At 43.2% G+C, this 16,048-nt stretch overlaps 1 protein-coding gene across 1 annotated transcript in view; it reads left to right on the plus strand.

Annotated features, from left to right (window-relative positions):
- Positions 1-16,048, plus strand: part of fbxl7 (F-box and leucine-rich repeat protein 7) — a 133,639-nt gene that overhangs the window by 9,601 nt on the left and 107,990 nt on the right. The window contains exon 2 of the mRNA XM_071377669.1: positions 12,033-12,122. Within this exon, the coding sequence (XP_071233770.1) occupies positions 12,033-12,122 (90 nt within the window). The remainder of the gene's footprint in view (positions 1-12,032; positions 12,123-16,048) is intronic.

Consider the following 16,048-nt stretch of genomic DNA (forward strand, 5'->3'; position numbering starts at 1 on the left):
GCAACAGCATCAACTTCCGGTAGACAGGTGAAGTGCTCGTACACTCAACTGAAAGGATACCGTTCTTTTCCAGTACACAAAAATGAACTAGTAGTATATACTATTTAAGTATGTAGTATACAGTATGTTAGTATGGGTATTTGAACAGCGCTCATGAGAAAAGTGTGCTTAATGCTACATATGATGCCCTTACGAAAAAAATGATGCAACTGCCGTTATTCTGTAATTACTGCATCCAAAAATACTACAGTTGATTGTGAAACTGCAATATTTAAAAAAAAATAAGGGTGATCAGCAAGTCAGCTACCTTTTTGTTTGTCCCAACACAAGGACAACATTCTTGGTACAAATAGCTTTGACAGCTGCATCACAAGCACAAGCTCATTTTTGGTAGTGAGGAGGGCTTGACCCATGAACACAGTGTAAAGTCATGTTATGAAACCTCATGCCGTTTTACTAGACTGTGTCTATTGGCAACATTAATTGAGGTGTGAAAGAGAAAAATTCGACAGCTGGTGACCAAAGTTGTTTTCTGTGTCATGAGGTGGGATAAACACCAGCTTAGGTTGTCATTCCCTATTCCTGTACAGGCCATGTGGCCAAAATGCCACTCATACAGGAAGCGTTATTACCAGCCTCTTATGCAAGACTCTAATTTTAATTGAATTAAAACAAGTTAGTTGAAATCAAATCAAATAATTTAAATATAGTAAGACTTTGTTAGTTGTGATATCAGGTTTCTCTAGAGACATAATATTAAGTAAGGCATATCATCACAGGGTGGAGAGGGACCTGTTACAGTGATCTTGTCCTGAAAGACGGATCACCTGCAGAGATCGAGCACCTTATGTACTCGCATTGGTTATAACTGGTTATTACTAGGTATGAGCGTATACAATATCCAAATTACAGTTGATTTAGCTGCAGTCAAAACACCTTTTATAAAAGTCTGTCAGTGGTATGAATACTTGGTAGAACTGTAATACAGACACCAGCTATTCTCTGAATGTACATTAGATGCCATAGAAATAGAGGTTCTAGAACATGCATCCCCATTCAAGTCAACATTCTGTAATTATATTTATATGGTACGGTAATATTTCATCCATTTTGTGTGTGTGTTGGATATTAGCCTCACGAGACAGCCTGATCTGACCTGGTTCACTACCGGGATCGCAGCAGTAATGAGTCTGGTATATTTGATGCTATGTTGGTATATGTTCACCCCTTTGTGGAGTTCCACATTAACATGATTAGTTAGTGAATTAGATGAGAGTAAGGATTTACAGTAGACTAGATTCTGACCATAGGCTATTGTGCCTCACCTGGGAATGAAATCTTGGTCGATTTGTGTGTGGCTCAGGTTGTGTTCCCTGTGGATAATTTTGTTCACACTACATACTATAGAACACTGTTATATATATATATATATATATTCAGAGCGGTGACTAATTTAAAAAAAACATGTTTTTATGCAATATGCCTCTGCCACATTCTTCTCCCACTGAGTGACTCGTTGGCTGGAGTTTTAAACCTGCGGTAAAGCAAACCAATAAACCAGCTCCTTCTTATAAGGTTACGCTTTGGGTCGTCCTCCCAACTGGCTCACGTTGATGACAACAGCAAATTTCCACTGGAGCAATAGCTTGAGGTATAAGATGCCCATAACCACAGATCTAGGATCAGATTAACTTCCTAACATTAACCGTTTGGGTCATGAGAAAATATTGGACCTTGTATCAGTAGTAAGGGGCATAGAATTACATATAAAACTCCTTCTACCTCAACTAGACATGGATAATAAGGCCCAGGGTGGGTAATATAAAACTCCTTCTACCTCAACTAGACATGGATAATAAAGCCCAGGGTGGGTAATATAAAACTCCTTCTACCTCAACTAGACATGGATAATAAGGCCCAGGGTGGGTAATATAAAACTCCTTCTACCTCAACTAGACATGGATAATAAGGCCCAGGGTGGGTAATATAAAACTCCTTCTACCTCAACTAGACATGGATAATAAGGCCCAGGGTGGGTAATATAAAACTCCTTCTACCTCAACTAGACATGGATAATAAGGCCCAGGGTGGGTAATATAAAACTCATTCTACCTCAACTAGACATGGATAATAAGGCCCAGGGTGGGTAATATAAAACTCATTCTACCTCAACTAGACATGGATAATAAGGCCCAGGGTGGGTAATATAAAACACATTCTACCTCAACTAGACATGGATAATAAGGCCCAGGGTGGGTAATATAAAACACATTCTACCTCAACTAGACATGGATAATAAGGCCCAGGGTGGGTAATATAAAACACATTCTACCTCAACTAGACATGGATAATAAGGCCCAGGGTGGGTAATATAAAACACATTCTACCTCAACTAGACATGGATAATAAGGCCCAGGGTGGGTAATATAAAACACATTCTACCTCAACTAGACATGGATAATAAGGCCCAGGGTGGGTAATATAAAACACATTCTACCTCAACTAGACATGGATAATAAGGCCCAGGGTGGGTAATATAAAACTCCTTCTACCTCAACTAGACATGGATAATAAGGCCCAGGGTGGGTAATATAAAACTCCTTCTACCTCAACTAGACATGGATAATAAGGCCCAGGGTGGGTAATATAAAACTCCTTCTACCTCAACTAGACATGGATAATAAGGCCCAGGGTGGGTAATATAAAACTCCTTCTACCTCAACTAGACATGGATAATAAGGCCCAGGGTGGGTAATATAAAACTCCTTCTACCTCAACTAGACATGGATAATAAGGCCCAGGGTGGGTAATATAAAACTCCTTCTACCTCAACTAGACATGGATAATAAGGCCCAGGGTGGGTAATATAAAACTCCTTCTACCTCAACTAGACATGGATAATAAGGCCCAGGGTGGGTAATATAAAACACATTCTACCTCAACTAGACATGGATAATAAGGCCCAGGGTGGGTAATATAAAACACATTCTACCTCAACTAGACATGGATAATAAGGCCCAGGGTGGGTAATATAAAACACATTCTACCTCAACTAGACATGGATAATAAGGCCCAGGGTGGGTAATATAAAACACATTCTACCTCAACTAGACATGGATAATAAGGCCCAGGGTGGGTAATATAAAACACATTCTACCTCAACTAGACATGGATAATAAGGCCCAGGGTGGGTAATATAAAACACATTCTACCTCAACTAGACATGGATAATAAGGCCCAGGGTGGGTAATATAAAACACATTCTACCTCAACTAGACATGGATAATAAGGCCCAGGGTGGGTAATATAAAACACATTCTACCTCAACTAGACATGGATAATAAGGCCCAGGGTGGGTACATATAAAACACATTCTACCTCAACTAGACATGGATAATAAGGCCCAGGGTGGGTAATATAAAACACATTCTACCTCAACTAGACATGGATAATAAGGCCCAGGGTGGGTAATATAAAACTCATTCTACCTCAACTAGACATGGATAATAAGGCCCAGGGTGGGTAATATAAAACTCATTCTACCTCAACTAGACATGGATAATAAGGCCCAGGGTGGGTAATATAAAACTCCTTCTACCTCAACTAGACATGGATAATAAGGCCCAGGGTGGGTAATATAAAACACATTCTACCTCAACTAGACATGGATAATAAGGCCCAGGGTGGGTAATATAAAACACATTCTACCTCAACTAGACATGGATAATAAGGCCCAGGGTGGGTAATATAAAACACATTCTACCTCAACTAGACATGGATAATAAGGCCCAGGGTGGGTAATATAAAACTCCTTCTACCTCAACTAGACATGGATAATAAGGCCCAGGGTGGGTAATATAAAACTCCTTCTACCTCAACTAGACATGGATAATAAGGCCCAGGGTGGGTAATATAAAACTCCTTCTACCTCAACTAGACATGGATAATAAGGCCCAGGGTGGGTAATATAAAACTCCTTCTACCTCAACTAGACATGGATAATAAGGCCCAGGGTGGGTAATATAAAACTCCTTCTACCTCAACTAGACATGGATAATAAGGCCCAGGGTGGGTAATATAAAACTCCTTCTACCTCAACTAGACATGGATAATAAGGCCCAGGGTGGGTAATATAAAACACATTCTACCTCAACTAGACATGGATAATAAGGCCCAGGGTGGGTAATATAAAACACATTCTACCTCAACTAGACATGGATAATAAGGCCCAGGGTGGGTAATATAAAACACATTCTACCTCAACTAGACATGGATAATAAGGCCCAGGGTGGGTAATATAAAACACATTCTACCTCAACTAGACATGGATAATAAGGCCCAGGGTGGGTAATATAAAACACATTCTACCTCAACTAGACATGGATAATAAGGCCCAGGGTGGGTAATATAAAACACATTCTACCTCAACTAGACATGGATAATAAGGCCCAGGGTGGGTAATATAAAACACATTCTACCTCAACTAGACATGGATAATAAGGCCCAGGGTGGGTAATATAAAACACATTCTACCTCAACTAGACATGGATAATAAGGCCCAGGGTGGGTAATATAAAACACATTCTACCTCAACTAGACATGGATAATAAGGCCCAGGGTGGGTAATATAAAACACATTCTACCTCAACTAGACATGGATAATAAGGCCCAGGGTGGGTACATATAAAACACATTCTACCTCAACTAGACATGGATAATAAGGCCCAGGGTGGGTACATATAAAACACATTCTACCTCAACTAGACATGGATAATAAGGCCCAGGGTGGGTAATATAAAACACATTCTACCTCAACTAGACATGGATAATAAGGCCCAGGGTGGGTACATATAAAACACATTCTACCTCAACTAGACATGGATAATAAGGCCCAGGGTGGGTAATATAAAACTCATTCTACCTCAACTAGACATGGATAATAAGGCCCAGGGTGGGTAATATAAAACTCATTCTACCTCAACTAGACATGGATAATAAGGCCCAGGGTGGGTAATATAAAACTCCTTCTACCTCAACTAGACATGGATAATAAGGCCCAGGGTGGGTAATATAAAACTCCTTCTACCTCAACTAGACATGGATAATAAGGCCCAGGGTGGGTAATATAAAACACATTCTACCTCAACTAGACATGGATAATAAGGCCCAGGGTGGGTAATATAAAACACATTCTACCTCAACTAGACATGGATAATAAGGCCCAGGGTGGGTAATATAAAACTCCTTCTACCTCAACTAGACATGGATAATAAGGCCCAGGGTGGGTAATATAAAACTCCTTCTACCTCAACTAGACATGGATAATAAGGCCCAGGGTGGGTAATATAAAACTCCTTCTACCTCAACTAGACATGGATAATAAGGCCCAGGGTGGGTAATATAAAACTCCTTCTACCTCAACTAGACATGGATAATAAGGCCCAGGGTGGGTAATATAAAACACATTCTACCTCAACTAGACATGGATAATAAGGCCCAGGGTGGGTAATATAAAACACATTCTACCTCAACTAGACATGGATAATAAGGCCCAGGGTGGGTACATATAAAACACATTCTACCTCAACTAGACATGGATAATAAGGCCCAGGGTGGGTAATATAAAACACATTCTACCTCAACTAGACATGGATAATAAGGCCCAGGGTGGGTAATATAAAACTCATTCTACCTCAACTAGACATGGATAATAATGCCCAGGGTGGGTAATATAAAACTCATTCTACCTCAACTAGACATGGATAATAAGGCCCAGGGTGGGTAATATAAAACTCATTCTACCTCAACTAGACATGGATAATAAGGCCCAGGGTGGGTAATATAAAACACATTCTACCTCAACTAGACATGGATAATAAGGCCCAGGGTGGGTAATATAAAACACATTCTACCTCAACTAGACATGGATAATAAGGCCCAGGGTGGGTAATATAAAACACATTCTACCTCAACTAGACATGGATAATAAGGCCCAGGGTGGGTAATATAAAACACATTCTACCTCAACTAGACATGGATAATAAGGCCCAGGGTGGGTACATATAAAACACATTCTACCTCAACTAGACATGGATAATAAAGCCCAGGGTGGGTAATATAAAACACATTCTACCTCAACTAGACATGGATAATAAGGCCCAGGGTGGGTAATATAAAACACATTCTACCTCAACTAGACATGGATAATAAGGCCCAGGGTGGGTAATATAAAACACATTCTACCTCAACTAGACATGGATAATAAGGCCCAGGGTGGGTAATATAAAACACATTCTACCTCAACTAGACATGGATAATAAGGCCCAGGGTGGGTAATATAAAACTCCTTCTACCTCAACTAGACATGGATAATAAGGCCCAGGGTGGGTAATATAAAACACATTCTACCTCAACTAGACATGGATAATAAGGCCCAGGGTGGGTACATATAAAACACATTCTACCTCAACTAGACATGGATAATAAGGCCCAGGGTGGGTACATATAAAACACATTCTACCTCAACTAGACATGGATAATAAGGCCCAGGGTGGGTAATATAAAACACATTCTACCTCAACTAGACATGGATAATAAGGCCCAGGGTGGGTAATATAAAACACATTCTACCTCAACTAGACATGGATAATAAGGCCCAGGGTGGGTAATATAATTAGCTACTTGAGTTCAAATGTGCTTTTCTTAGAGGCAACATAAGTCATTCTAATTACTGTAAACTGGAAGGGAAACCGGGAGTAGAACAGAATGGGGGAGCGAGGTGGTAACAGAAATAACAAGTCAGATCACTGGTCTACACTGGGTCAAATGGTTCCAGATCACTGGTCTACACTGGGTCAAATGGTTCCAGATCACTGGTCTACACTGGGTCAAATGGTTCCATATCACTGGTCTACACTGGGTCAAATGGTTCCAGATCACTGGTCTACACTGGGTCAAATGGTTCCAGATCACTGGTCTACACTGGGTCAAATGGTTCCAGATCACTGGTCTACACTGGGTCCAGATCACTGGTCTACACTGGATCAAATGATTCCAGATCACTGGTCTACACTGGGTCAAATGGTTCCAGATCACTGGTCTACACTGGGTCAAATGGTTCCAGATCACTGGTCTACACTGGGTCAAATGGTTCCAGATCACTGGTCTACACTGGGTCAAATGGTTCCAGATCACTGGTCTACACTGGGTCAAATGGTTCCAGATCACTGGTCTACACTGGGTCAGATCACTGGTCTACACTGGGTCAAATGGTTCCAGATCACTGGTCTACACTGGGTCAAATGGTTCCAGATCACTGGTCTACACTGGGTCAGATCACTGGTCTACACTGGGTCAAATGGTTCCAGATCACTGGTCTACACTGGGTCAGATCACTGGTCTACACTGGGTCAAATGGTTCCAGATCACTGGTCTACACTGGGTCAAATGGTTCCAGATCACTGGTCTACACTGGGTCAAATGATTCCAGATCACTGGTCTACACTGGGTCAAATGGTTCCAGATCACTGGTCTACACTGGGTCAAATGGTTCCAGATCACTGGTCGACACTGGGTCAAATGAACTGGTCTACACTGGGTCATATGGATCCAGATCACCTATCATACTACTATGACTGACCCTGTAAAACAACACATTACACTGCATCTATCATACTACTATGGCTGACCCTGTAAAACAACACCTATCATACTGCTATGGCTGACCCTGTAAAACAACACCTATCATACTACTATGACTGACCCTGTAAAACAACACATTACACTGCATCTATCATACTACTATGACTGACCCTGTAAAACAACACCTATCATACTGCTATGGCTGACCCTGTAAAACAACACCTATCATACTGCTATGGCTGACCCTGTAAAACAACACATTACACTGCATCTATCATACTACTATGGCTGACCCTGTAAAACAACACCTATCATACTACTATGACTGACCCTGTAAAACAACACATTACACTGCATCTATCTGCTGTATATGACAATATAACATCTTATCTTATTACTTCAGTTGTATCTGTGCAGAGTTTGTGGGCTGTGCAGTTTGTGGGCTGTGCAGAGTTTGTGGGCTGTGCAGAGTTTGTGGGCCACATCTTTATAGTTTGAGACAGACGGAGCACGTTTTTGATCTTCACAATGAAAAACCAAACAGACTATTGTGATAAAACAACAACAACATACGGACTGTTCTGATCAAACAACAGGATGGACTGAGAAAGAGAGAGAATTGGACAGGAATGTCACCTGGAAGTAATTCTGTGCAAAGGCCATTTCCTCCTTTCCTCCTGTCTGTCTGTCTTTGACTTCTCCCATATGTGGATAAGCCTTGAAGGTAGAAGAGGCCTTATAGCCATTATAGAAGCACAGTAATGTAGAACAGGCCTTATAGCCATTATAGAAGCACTGTAATGTAGAAGTGATCTTATAGCCATTATAGAGGCACTGTAATGTAAAGGAGGCCTTATAGCCATTATAGAAGCACAGTAATGTAGAAGAGGCCTTATAGCCATTATAGAAGCACTGTAATGTAGAAGAGGCCTTATTGCCATTATAGAAGCATGTCATGTAGAAGAGGCCTTATAGCCATTACAGAAGCACTGTAATGTAGAAGAGACCTTATAGCCACCATAGAAGCACTGTAATGTAGAAGGGCCTTAGCCATTAAAGAAGCAATGTAATGTAGAAGAGTCCTTTTATCCATTATAGAAGCATGTAATGTAGAAGAGGCCTTATAGCCATTATAGAAGCATGTAATGTAGAAGAGGCCTTATTGCCATTATAGAAGCACTGTAATGTAGAAGAGGCCTTATAGCCATTACAGAAGCACTGTAATGTAGAAGAGGCCTTATAGCCATTATAGAAGCACTGTAATGTAGAAGAGGCCTTATTGCCATTATAGAAGCCCAGTAATGTAGAAGAGACCTTATAGCCATTATAGAAGCAATGTAATGTAGAAGAGGCCTTATAGCCATTACAGAAGCAATGTAATGTAGAAGAGGAATTATAGCCATTACAGAAGCACAGTAATGTAGAAGAGGCCTTATAGCCATTACAGAAGCACTGTAATGTAGAAGAGGCCTTATAGCCATTATAGAATCAATGTAATGTAGAAGAGGCCTTATAGCCATTATAGATGCACAGTAATGTAGAAGAGGCCGTATAGCCATTGTAGAAGTTATGTAATGTAGAAGAGGCCTTATTGCCATTGTAGAAGCAATGTAATGTAGAAGGGGCCTTATAGCCATTACAGAAGCAATGTGATGTAGAAGAGGCCTTATGGCCATTACAGAAGCAATGTAATGTAGAAGAGGCCTTATAGCCATTACAGAAGCAATGTAATGTAGAAGAGGCCTTATAGCCATTACAGAACCAATGTAATGTAGAAGCGGCCTTATAGCCATTATAGAAGCACTGTAATGTAGAAGAGGCCTTATAGCCATTATAGAAGCATGTAATGTAGAAGAGGCCTTATAGCCATTACAGAAGCAATGTAATGTAGAAGAGGCCTTATAGCCATTACAGAACCAATGTAATGTAGAAGCGGCCTTATAGCCATTACAGAAGCAATGTAATGTAGAAGAGGCCTTATAGCCATTACAGAACCAATGTAATGTAGAAGCGGCCTTATAGCCATTATAGAAGCACTGTAATGTAGAAGAGGCCTTATAGCCATTATAAAAGCATGTAATGTAGAAGAGGCCTTATAGCCATTATAGAAGCACTGTATTGTAGAAGAGGCCTTATATCCATTATAGAAGCATGTAATGTAGAAGAGGCCGTATAGCCATTATAGAAGCATGTAATGTAGAAGAGGCCTTATAGCCATTATAGAAGCACTGTATTGTAGAAGAGGCCTTATATCCATTATAGAAGCATGTAATGTAGAAGAGGCCGTATAGCCATTATAGAAGCACTGTATTGTAGAAGAGGCCTTATAGCCATTATAGAAGCACTGTATTGTAGAAGAGGCCTTATAGCCATTATAGAAGCACTGTATTGTAGAAGAGGCCTTATAGCCATTATAGAAGCATGTAATGTAGAAGAGGCCTTATAGTGCTTCTGTAATGGATAGTTTTATCATGTTAGAGGTGCAGACTCTCACCTTCTATGGTGAAATGTAGCGAGGACTGTTTTGTTTGTGTTGTGAATGGGATTATAAACATGCTGCATAACTGACCTAAGATCCTGTAGTGTGTTTCAAATGGCACCGTGCTTTGAACCAGAGCCCACAAGGGGACTAGCCCTGCAGTGGATCCCATAACCTGTTCTCTTTGAACCAGAGCCCACAAGGGGACTAGCCCTGCAGTGGATCCCATAACCTGTTGTCTTTGAACCAGAGCCCACAAGGGGACTATCCATGCAGGGGATCCCATAACCTGTTATCTTTGAACCAGAGCCCACAAGGAGACTAGCCCTGCAGTGGATCCCATGACCTGTTCTCTTTGAACCAGAGCCCACAAGGGGACTTGCCCTGCAGTGGATCCCATAACCTGTTGTCTTTGAACCAGAGCCCACAAGGGGACTAGCCCTGCAGTGGATCCCATAACCTGTTGTCTTTGAACCAGAGCCCACAAGGGGACTAGCCCTGCAGTGGATCCCATAACCTGTTCTCTTTGAACCAGAGCCCACAAGGGGACTTGCCCTGCAGTGGATCCCATAACCTGTTGTCTTTGAACCAGAGCCCACAAGGGGACTAGCCCTGCAGTGGATCCCATAACCTGTTCTCTTTGAACCAGAGCCCACAAGGGGACTAGCCCTGCAGTGGATCCCATAACCTGTTATCTTTGAACCAGAGCCCACAAGGAGACTAGCCCTGCAGTGGAATCCATGACCTGTTCTCTTTGAACCAGAGCCCACAAGGGGACTAGCCCTGCAGTGGATCCCATGACCTGTTCTCTTTGAACCAGAGCCCACAAGGGGACTTGCCCTGCAGTGGATCCCATAACCTTTTGTCTTTGAACCAGAGCCCACAAGGGGACTAGCCCTGCAGTGGATCCCATGACCTGTTATCTTTGAACCAGAGCCCACAAGGGGACTAGCCCTGCAGTGGATCCCATGACCTGTTCTCTTTGAACCAGAGCCCACAAGGGGACTAGCCCTGCAGTGGATCCCATAACCTTTTGTCTTTGAACCAGAGCCCACAAGGGGACTAGCCCTGCAGTGGATCCCATGACCTGTTATCTTTGAACCAGAGCCCACAAGGGGACTAGCCCTGCAGTGGATCCCATGACCTGTTCTCTTTGAACCAGAGCCCACAAGGGGACTAGCCCTGCAGTGGATCCCATGACCTGTTGTCTTTGAACCAGTGCCCACAAGGGGACTAGCCCTGCAGTGGATCCCATGACCTGTTTTCTTTGAACCAGAGCCCACAAGGGGACTAGCCCTGCAGTGGATCCCATGACCTGTTATCTTTGAACCAGAGCCCACAAGGGGACTTGCCCTGCAGTGGATCCCATGACCTGTTATCTCAGATGGAAACAACACAGAGTTTATTCATTAATGTTACAACTGTTCCTGAACTGTCCACTACAATGCTTATGTATGTGTGTTAAAGTAATACCACATGATTTGACTCATTACACCTTCTTATACTGATGTGCTTCGTTATACTTTATTAGGAACATGTTAATGTCAAGGTACAACCATCTTATTTCAAGTTGACATACTAGTGTCGCTCGTTCAGACTTAAACGGGATTCAAAAAATATGTCAGTTGCCTAAAAACAGATCTGGGTCCAGTCTACACTCTTAGGAGAAAAAGGGTTCTTAGGCTGTTCCCATAGTAGAAATCCTTTTTTTATTCCAGATATAAACCTCTGGAAAGGGTTCTACCTGGAATCAAATGGGACCTTAGTGACTTTGGTTTAAAACGGGTGAAAAGACGACTTGGTGTACCCCGTCCACTGTTGATTTGAGTGGAATTGTTTGCCTGTCTGTTTGGCTTTTTATCGTGGTTCCACTGTGGTACGTCCCGTCCTGATTTGTCCTGTGTTCCTCTAGGTAAAGGCAGCTCCAGTATTTCCTCCGACCTGAGTTCAAGTACGGATCAGACGTCAACCAAAGCTCCCAAGAATGCAGCTACCAGCGAAGGTAGGGTATCTGGACCTCGTTAGGCCAAAGCTGTTTACATGTTGTCTTTTTTTCTCCCTCTCTTTTTCCTGCACTGTTGACTATTTTTGGACAAAACCACGTTTTTTTTTTTAGATACTTTGTTGGAAAACAAACTGCCATCACTGCTGTTGTGAGCTGTTCTCTTTTTCTGGTTTGTTAACAGTAAAGTCCAACTCTGTTGTTAACAGTAAAGTCTGGCCCTGCGGAGGGAGAATAGTGACTCCAACTCTGTTGTTAACAGTAAAGTCTGGCCCTGCGGAGGGAGAATACTGACTCCAACTCTGTTAACAGTAAAGTCTGGCCCTGCGGAGGGAGAATACTGACTCCAACTCTGTTAACAGTAAAGTCTGGCCCTGCGGAGGGAGAATAGTGACTCCAACTCTGTTGTTAACAGTAAAGTCTGGCCCTGCGGAGGGAGAATACTGACTCCAACTCTGTTAACAGTAAAGTCTGGCCCTGCGGAGGGAGAATACTGACTCCAACTCTGTTAACAGTAAAGTCTGGCCCTGCGGAGGGAGAATACTGACTCCAACTCTGTTAACAGTAAAGTCTGGCCCTGCGGAGGGAGAATAGTGACTCCAACTCTGTTAACAGTAAAGTCTGGCCCTGCGGAGGGAGAATACTGACTCCAACTCTGTTAACAGTAAAGTCTGGCCCTGCGGAGGGAGAATAGTGACTCCAACTCTGTTGTTAACAGTAAAGTCTGGCCCTGCGGAGGGAGAATACTGACTCCAACTCTGTTAACAGTAAAGTCTGGCCCTGCGGAGGGAGAATAGTGACTCCAACTCTGTTAACTGTAAAGTCTGGCCCTGCGGAGGGAGAATACTGACTCCAACTCTGTTAACAGTAAAGTCTGGCCCTGCGGAGGGAGAATAGTGACTCCAACTCTGTTAACAGTAAAGTCTGGCCCTGCGGAGGGAGAATACTGACTCCAACTCTGTTAACAGTAAAGTATGGCCCTGTGAAGGGAGAATACTGACTCCAACTCTGTTGTTAACAGTAAAGTCTGGCCCTGCGGAGGGAGAATACTGACTCCAACTCTGTGGTGCTGCTTTGGAAAGAGAGAGAGAGTGTGTCTGTGTGTGCCAGCGTGTGTCTGTGGAAGGGAGGAGAGATGAGAACTGTTTCCCAAGATTAGAAGAGGCGTCTGCCTGTCTGCCTGTCTGCCTGTCTGCCTGTCTGCCTGCCTGTCTATTCTGCTTCAGCCCACTCTCTCTCTCACACACACACACACACACTCTCTCTAACGCACACACACGCACACACACACGCCATAGTTTGTCTTCCTGAACTTACAGCCGCCAAAATAATAGCAGGGAGGGCTGTCCTCTCCTCTCTAAAATAACAATGGTGTAGCAAGGTTAAAACGGCCTGTATTCTAGAGAAGGCACCCTCAACACTGGCCTGTGGTGACTGTGGTCTTGGCCTGTGGCTCCAATTCAGCCACAAAATGGCGACTGTTGCAGGCTTGTAGCTACTTACAACTGTAGCTATCAGGAATGGATTCCCAACGTGAAAAAAAACTGGCTTTAAATGACGTCATAAAACATTTTCTAACCGGTTTCCATTTGAACACTTTTTCGCCCCAGGATCAAATGGAGTGGCCAGCGTTCCTTCACGAGATTACAGTGGATGTAGTTATAGCGCTCTGCCAGTAGTAAATCAGCAGATAAACTATCATCCATCTCCATGTGCTAAGATGGAACATTTGGGGAATGGCAGCAATTGCAACATAGGCAATGTGTGACCTGGTTATAGAGCTCTTTGTGAGAGAACATTGATGAGCTCTATTGAATTGGCCGTGTGTTTTTTATTTATTTATTTATTTTACCGTTATTTTACCAGGTAAGTTGACTGAGAACACGTTCTCATTTGCAGCAACGACCTGGGGAATAGTTACAGGGGAGAGGAGGGGGATGAATGAGCCAATTGTAAACTGGGGATTATTAGGTGACCGTGATGGTAGAGGGCCAGATTGGGAATTTAGCCAGGACACCGGGGTTAACACCCCTACTCTTACGATAAGTGCCATGGGATCTTTAATGACCTCAGAGAGTCAGGACACCCGTGTGACCTGGTTATAGAGCTCTCTGTGAGAGAACATTGATGAGCTCTATTGAATTGGCCGTGTGTGACCTGGTTATAGAGCTCTCTGTGAGAGAACATTGATGAGCTCTATTGAATTGGCCGTGTGTGACCTGGGTATAGAGCTCTCTGTGAGAGAACATTAATGAGCTCTATTGAATTGGCCGTGTGTGACCTGGTTATAGAGCTCTCTGTGAGAGAACATTGATGAGCTCTATTGAATTGGCCGTGTGTGACCTGGTTATAGAGCTCTCTGTGAGATGACATTGATGCTAGTGGGGCCTCTTTTCACCGTTGCCCTTGTGATAAACCTCAAAGGGTGTGTGTGTGTGTGTGTGTGTGTGTGTGTGTGTGTGTGTGTGTGTGTGTGTGTGTGTGTGTGTGTGTGTGTGTGTGTGTGTGGGTGTGGGTGTGGGTGTGGGTGTGGGTGTGGGTGTGATGTGTGTGGGTGTGATGTGTGTGGGTGTGATGTGTGTGGGTGTGATGTGCAGTTCGCAAACGATTCGTTCTTTTTGAACGATTCTTTTTACTGACTCGAGAGTCATGATTCGTTGTCTTCTGAGTGACTCATTCATTTTAGTCATTGGTTTGACCTGCTAGTGCTGGTCCAATGAGTCCTACAGCAGGATTCGTACACACTCCTTCTGCTCAGTGGCTCCAGAGACTTGCTTCCAGGGCCCGGCCTGCCCAGCAGGCAGGATTAGGCGGCCGCCTATTGCGGCAGATCGACGAGGGTGGCTATTGCGGCAGATTGACGAGGGTGACTATTGCGGCAGATTGACGAGGGTGACTATTGCGGCAGATTGACGAGGGTGACTATTGCGGCAGATTGACGAGGGTGACTATTGCGGCAGATTGACGAGGGTGACTATTGCGGCAGATTGACGAGGGTGACTATTGCGGCAGATTGACGAGGGTGACTATTGCGGCAGATTGACGAGGGTGGCTATTGCGGCAGATTGACGAGGGTGGCATTGTCTGAGCTAAACTGACCAAGACATGGATAGGCATTCATAAAATGCCATTGCTGGCTACACCCCTCTGTAAGGGCGGCAGTTTGCACAACAGTTCGCTAACGATATTGTGCTTATCGCCATCACGGCAGTCAAGCAATGCATTCCACCAAGAGTCATTCACAATCTAGTCCGGTTGTGGCCGCAACTAGATCTCGTTTCAAAGGAATAAATTAATAATCTTATGTGTATGCCTAGCAGTCGCAAATGTACATTGTTTATAAATCTCAGTCACAAATGACAGCTCCAATAAGCCCCCCCCCCCCCCCTATGGTGAATGAGAGGCTTGTAGAGTCTTGACTCTTTTGAGTTTTCAGTTCATCGTTCACCGGTAGGGGGGTCCTGTATGCTCTGGGCATTACTGAATCAAATGAACGAAATGAGTTGGAAAAATTTGTTATTTTGACCGAACGAGTCAAAAGATCAGAGTCAGTAAAAAAGAGCTGAACTAACCCATCACGTGTGCGTGTGTGCGTGTGTGCGTGTGTGCGTGTGTGCGTGTGTGCGTGTGTGCGTGTGCGTGTGTGTGTGTGACTGAGCCATAATAAGCACATAAAATAGGCAATCGGAATGGTGTGCGTGTGTTATTCTATAGCATGGAGGAACGTTTTCTAATTAGGTACTTTATATCTGTATCTTTTAATCTGTGTTTACCTTTATCCATCCTGGAAACTATATTTAAGTCGCATTATGATCCTCGAGATAGAAATATAAACTATTCAAACTATTGTGTCAACTCGAGGAACATGTGTATCAGCCGGGAAGCTTGGTCCAGGAAATGGATCGTAGTAAAAGAAAAAAGAGGTT

Source organism: Salvelinus alpinus, chromosome 30 (genome assembly GCF_045679555.1).
Source record: "Salvelinus alpinus chromosome 30, SLU_Salpinus.1, whole genome shotgun sequence".
NCBI lineage: Eukaryota > Metazoa > Chordata > Actinopteri > Salmoniformes > Salmonidae > Salvelinus > Salvelinus alpinus.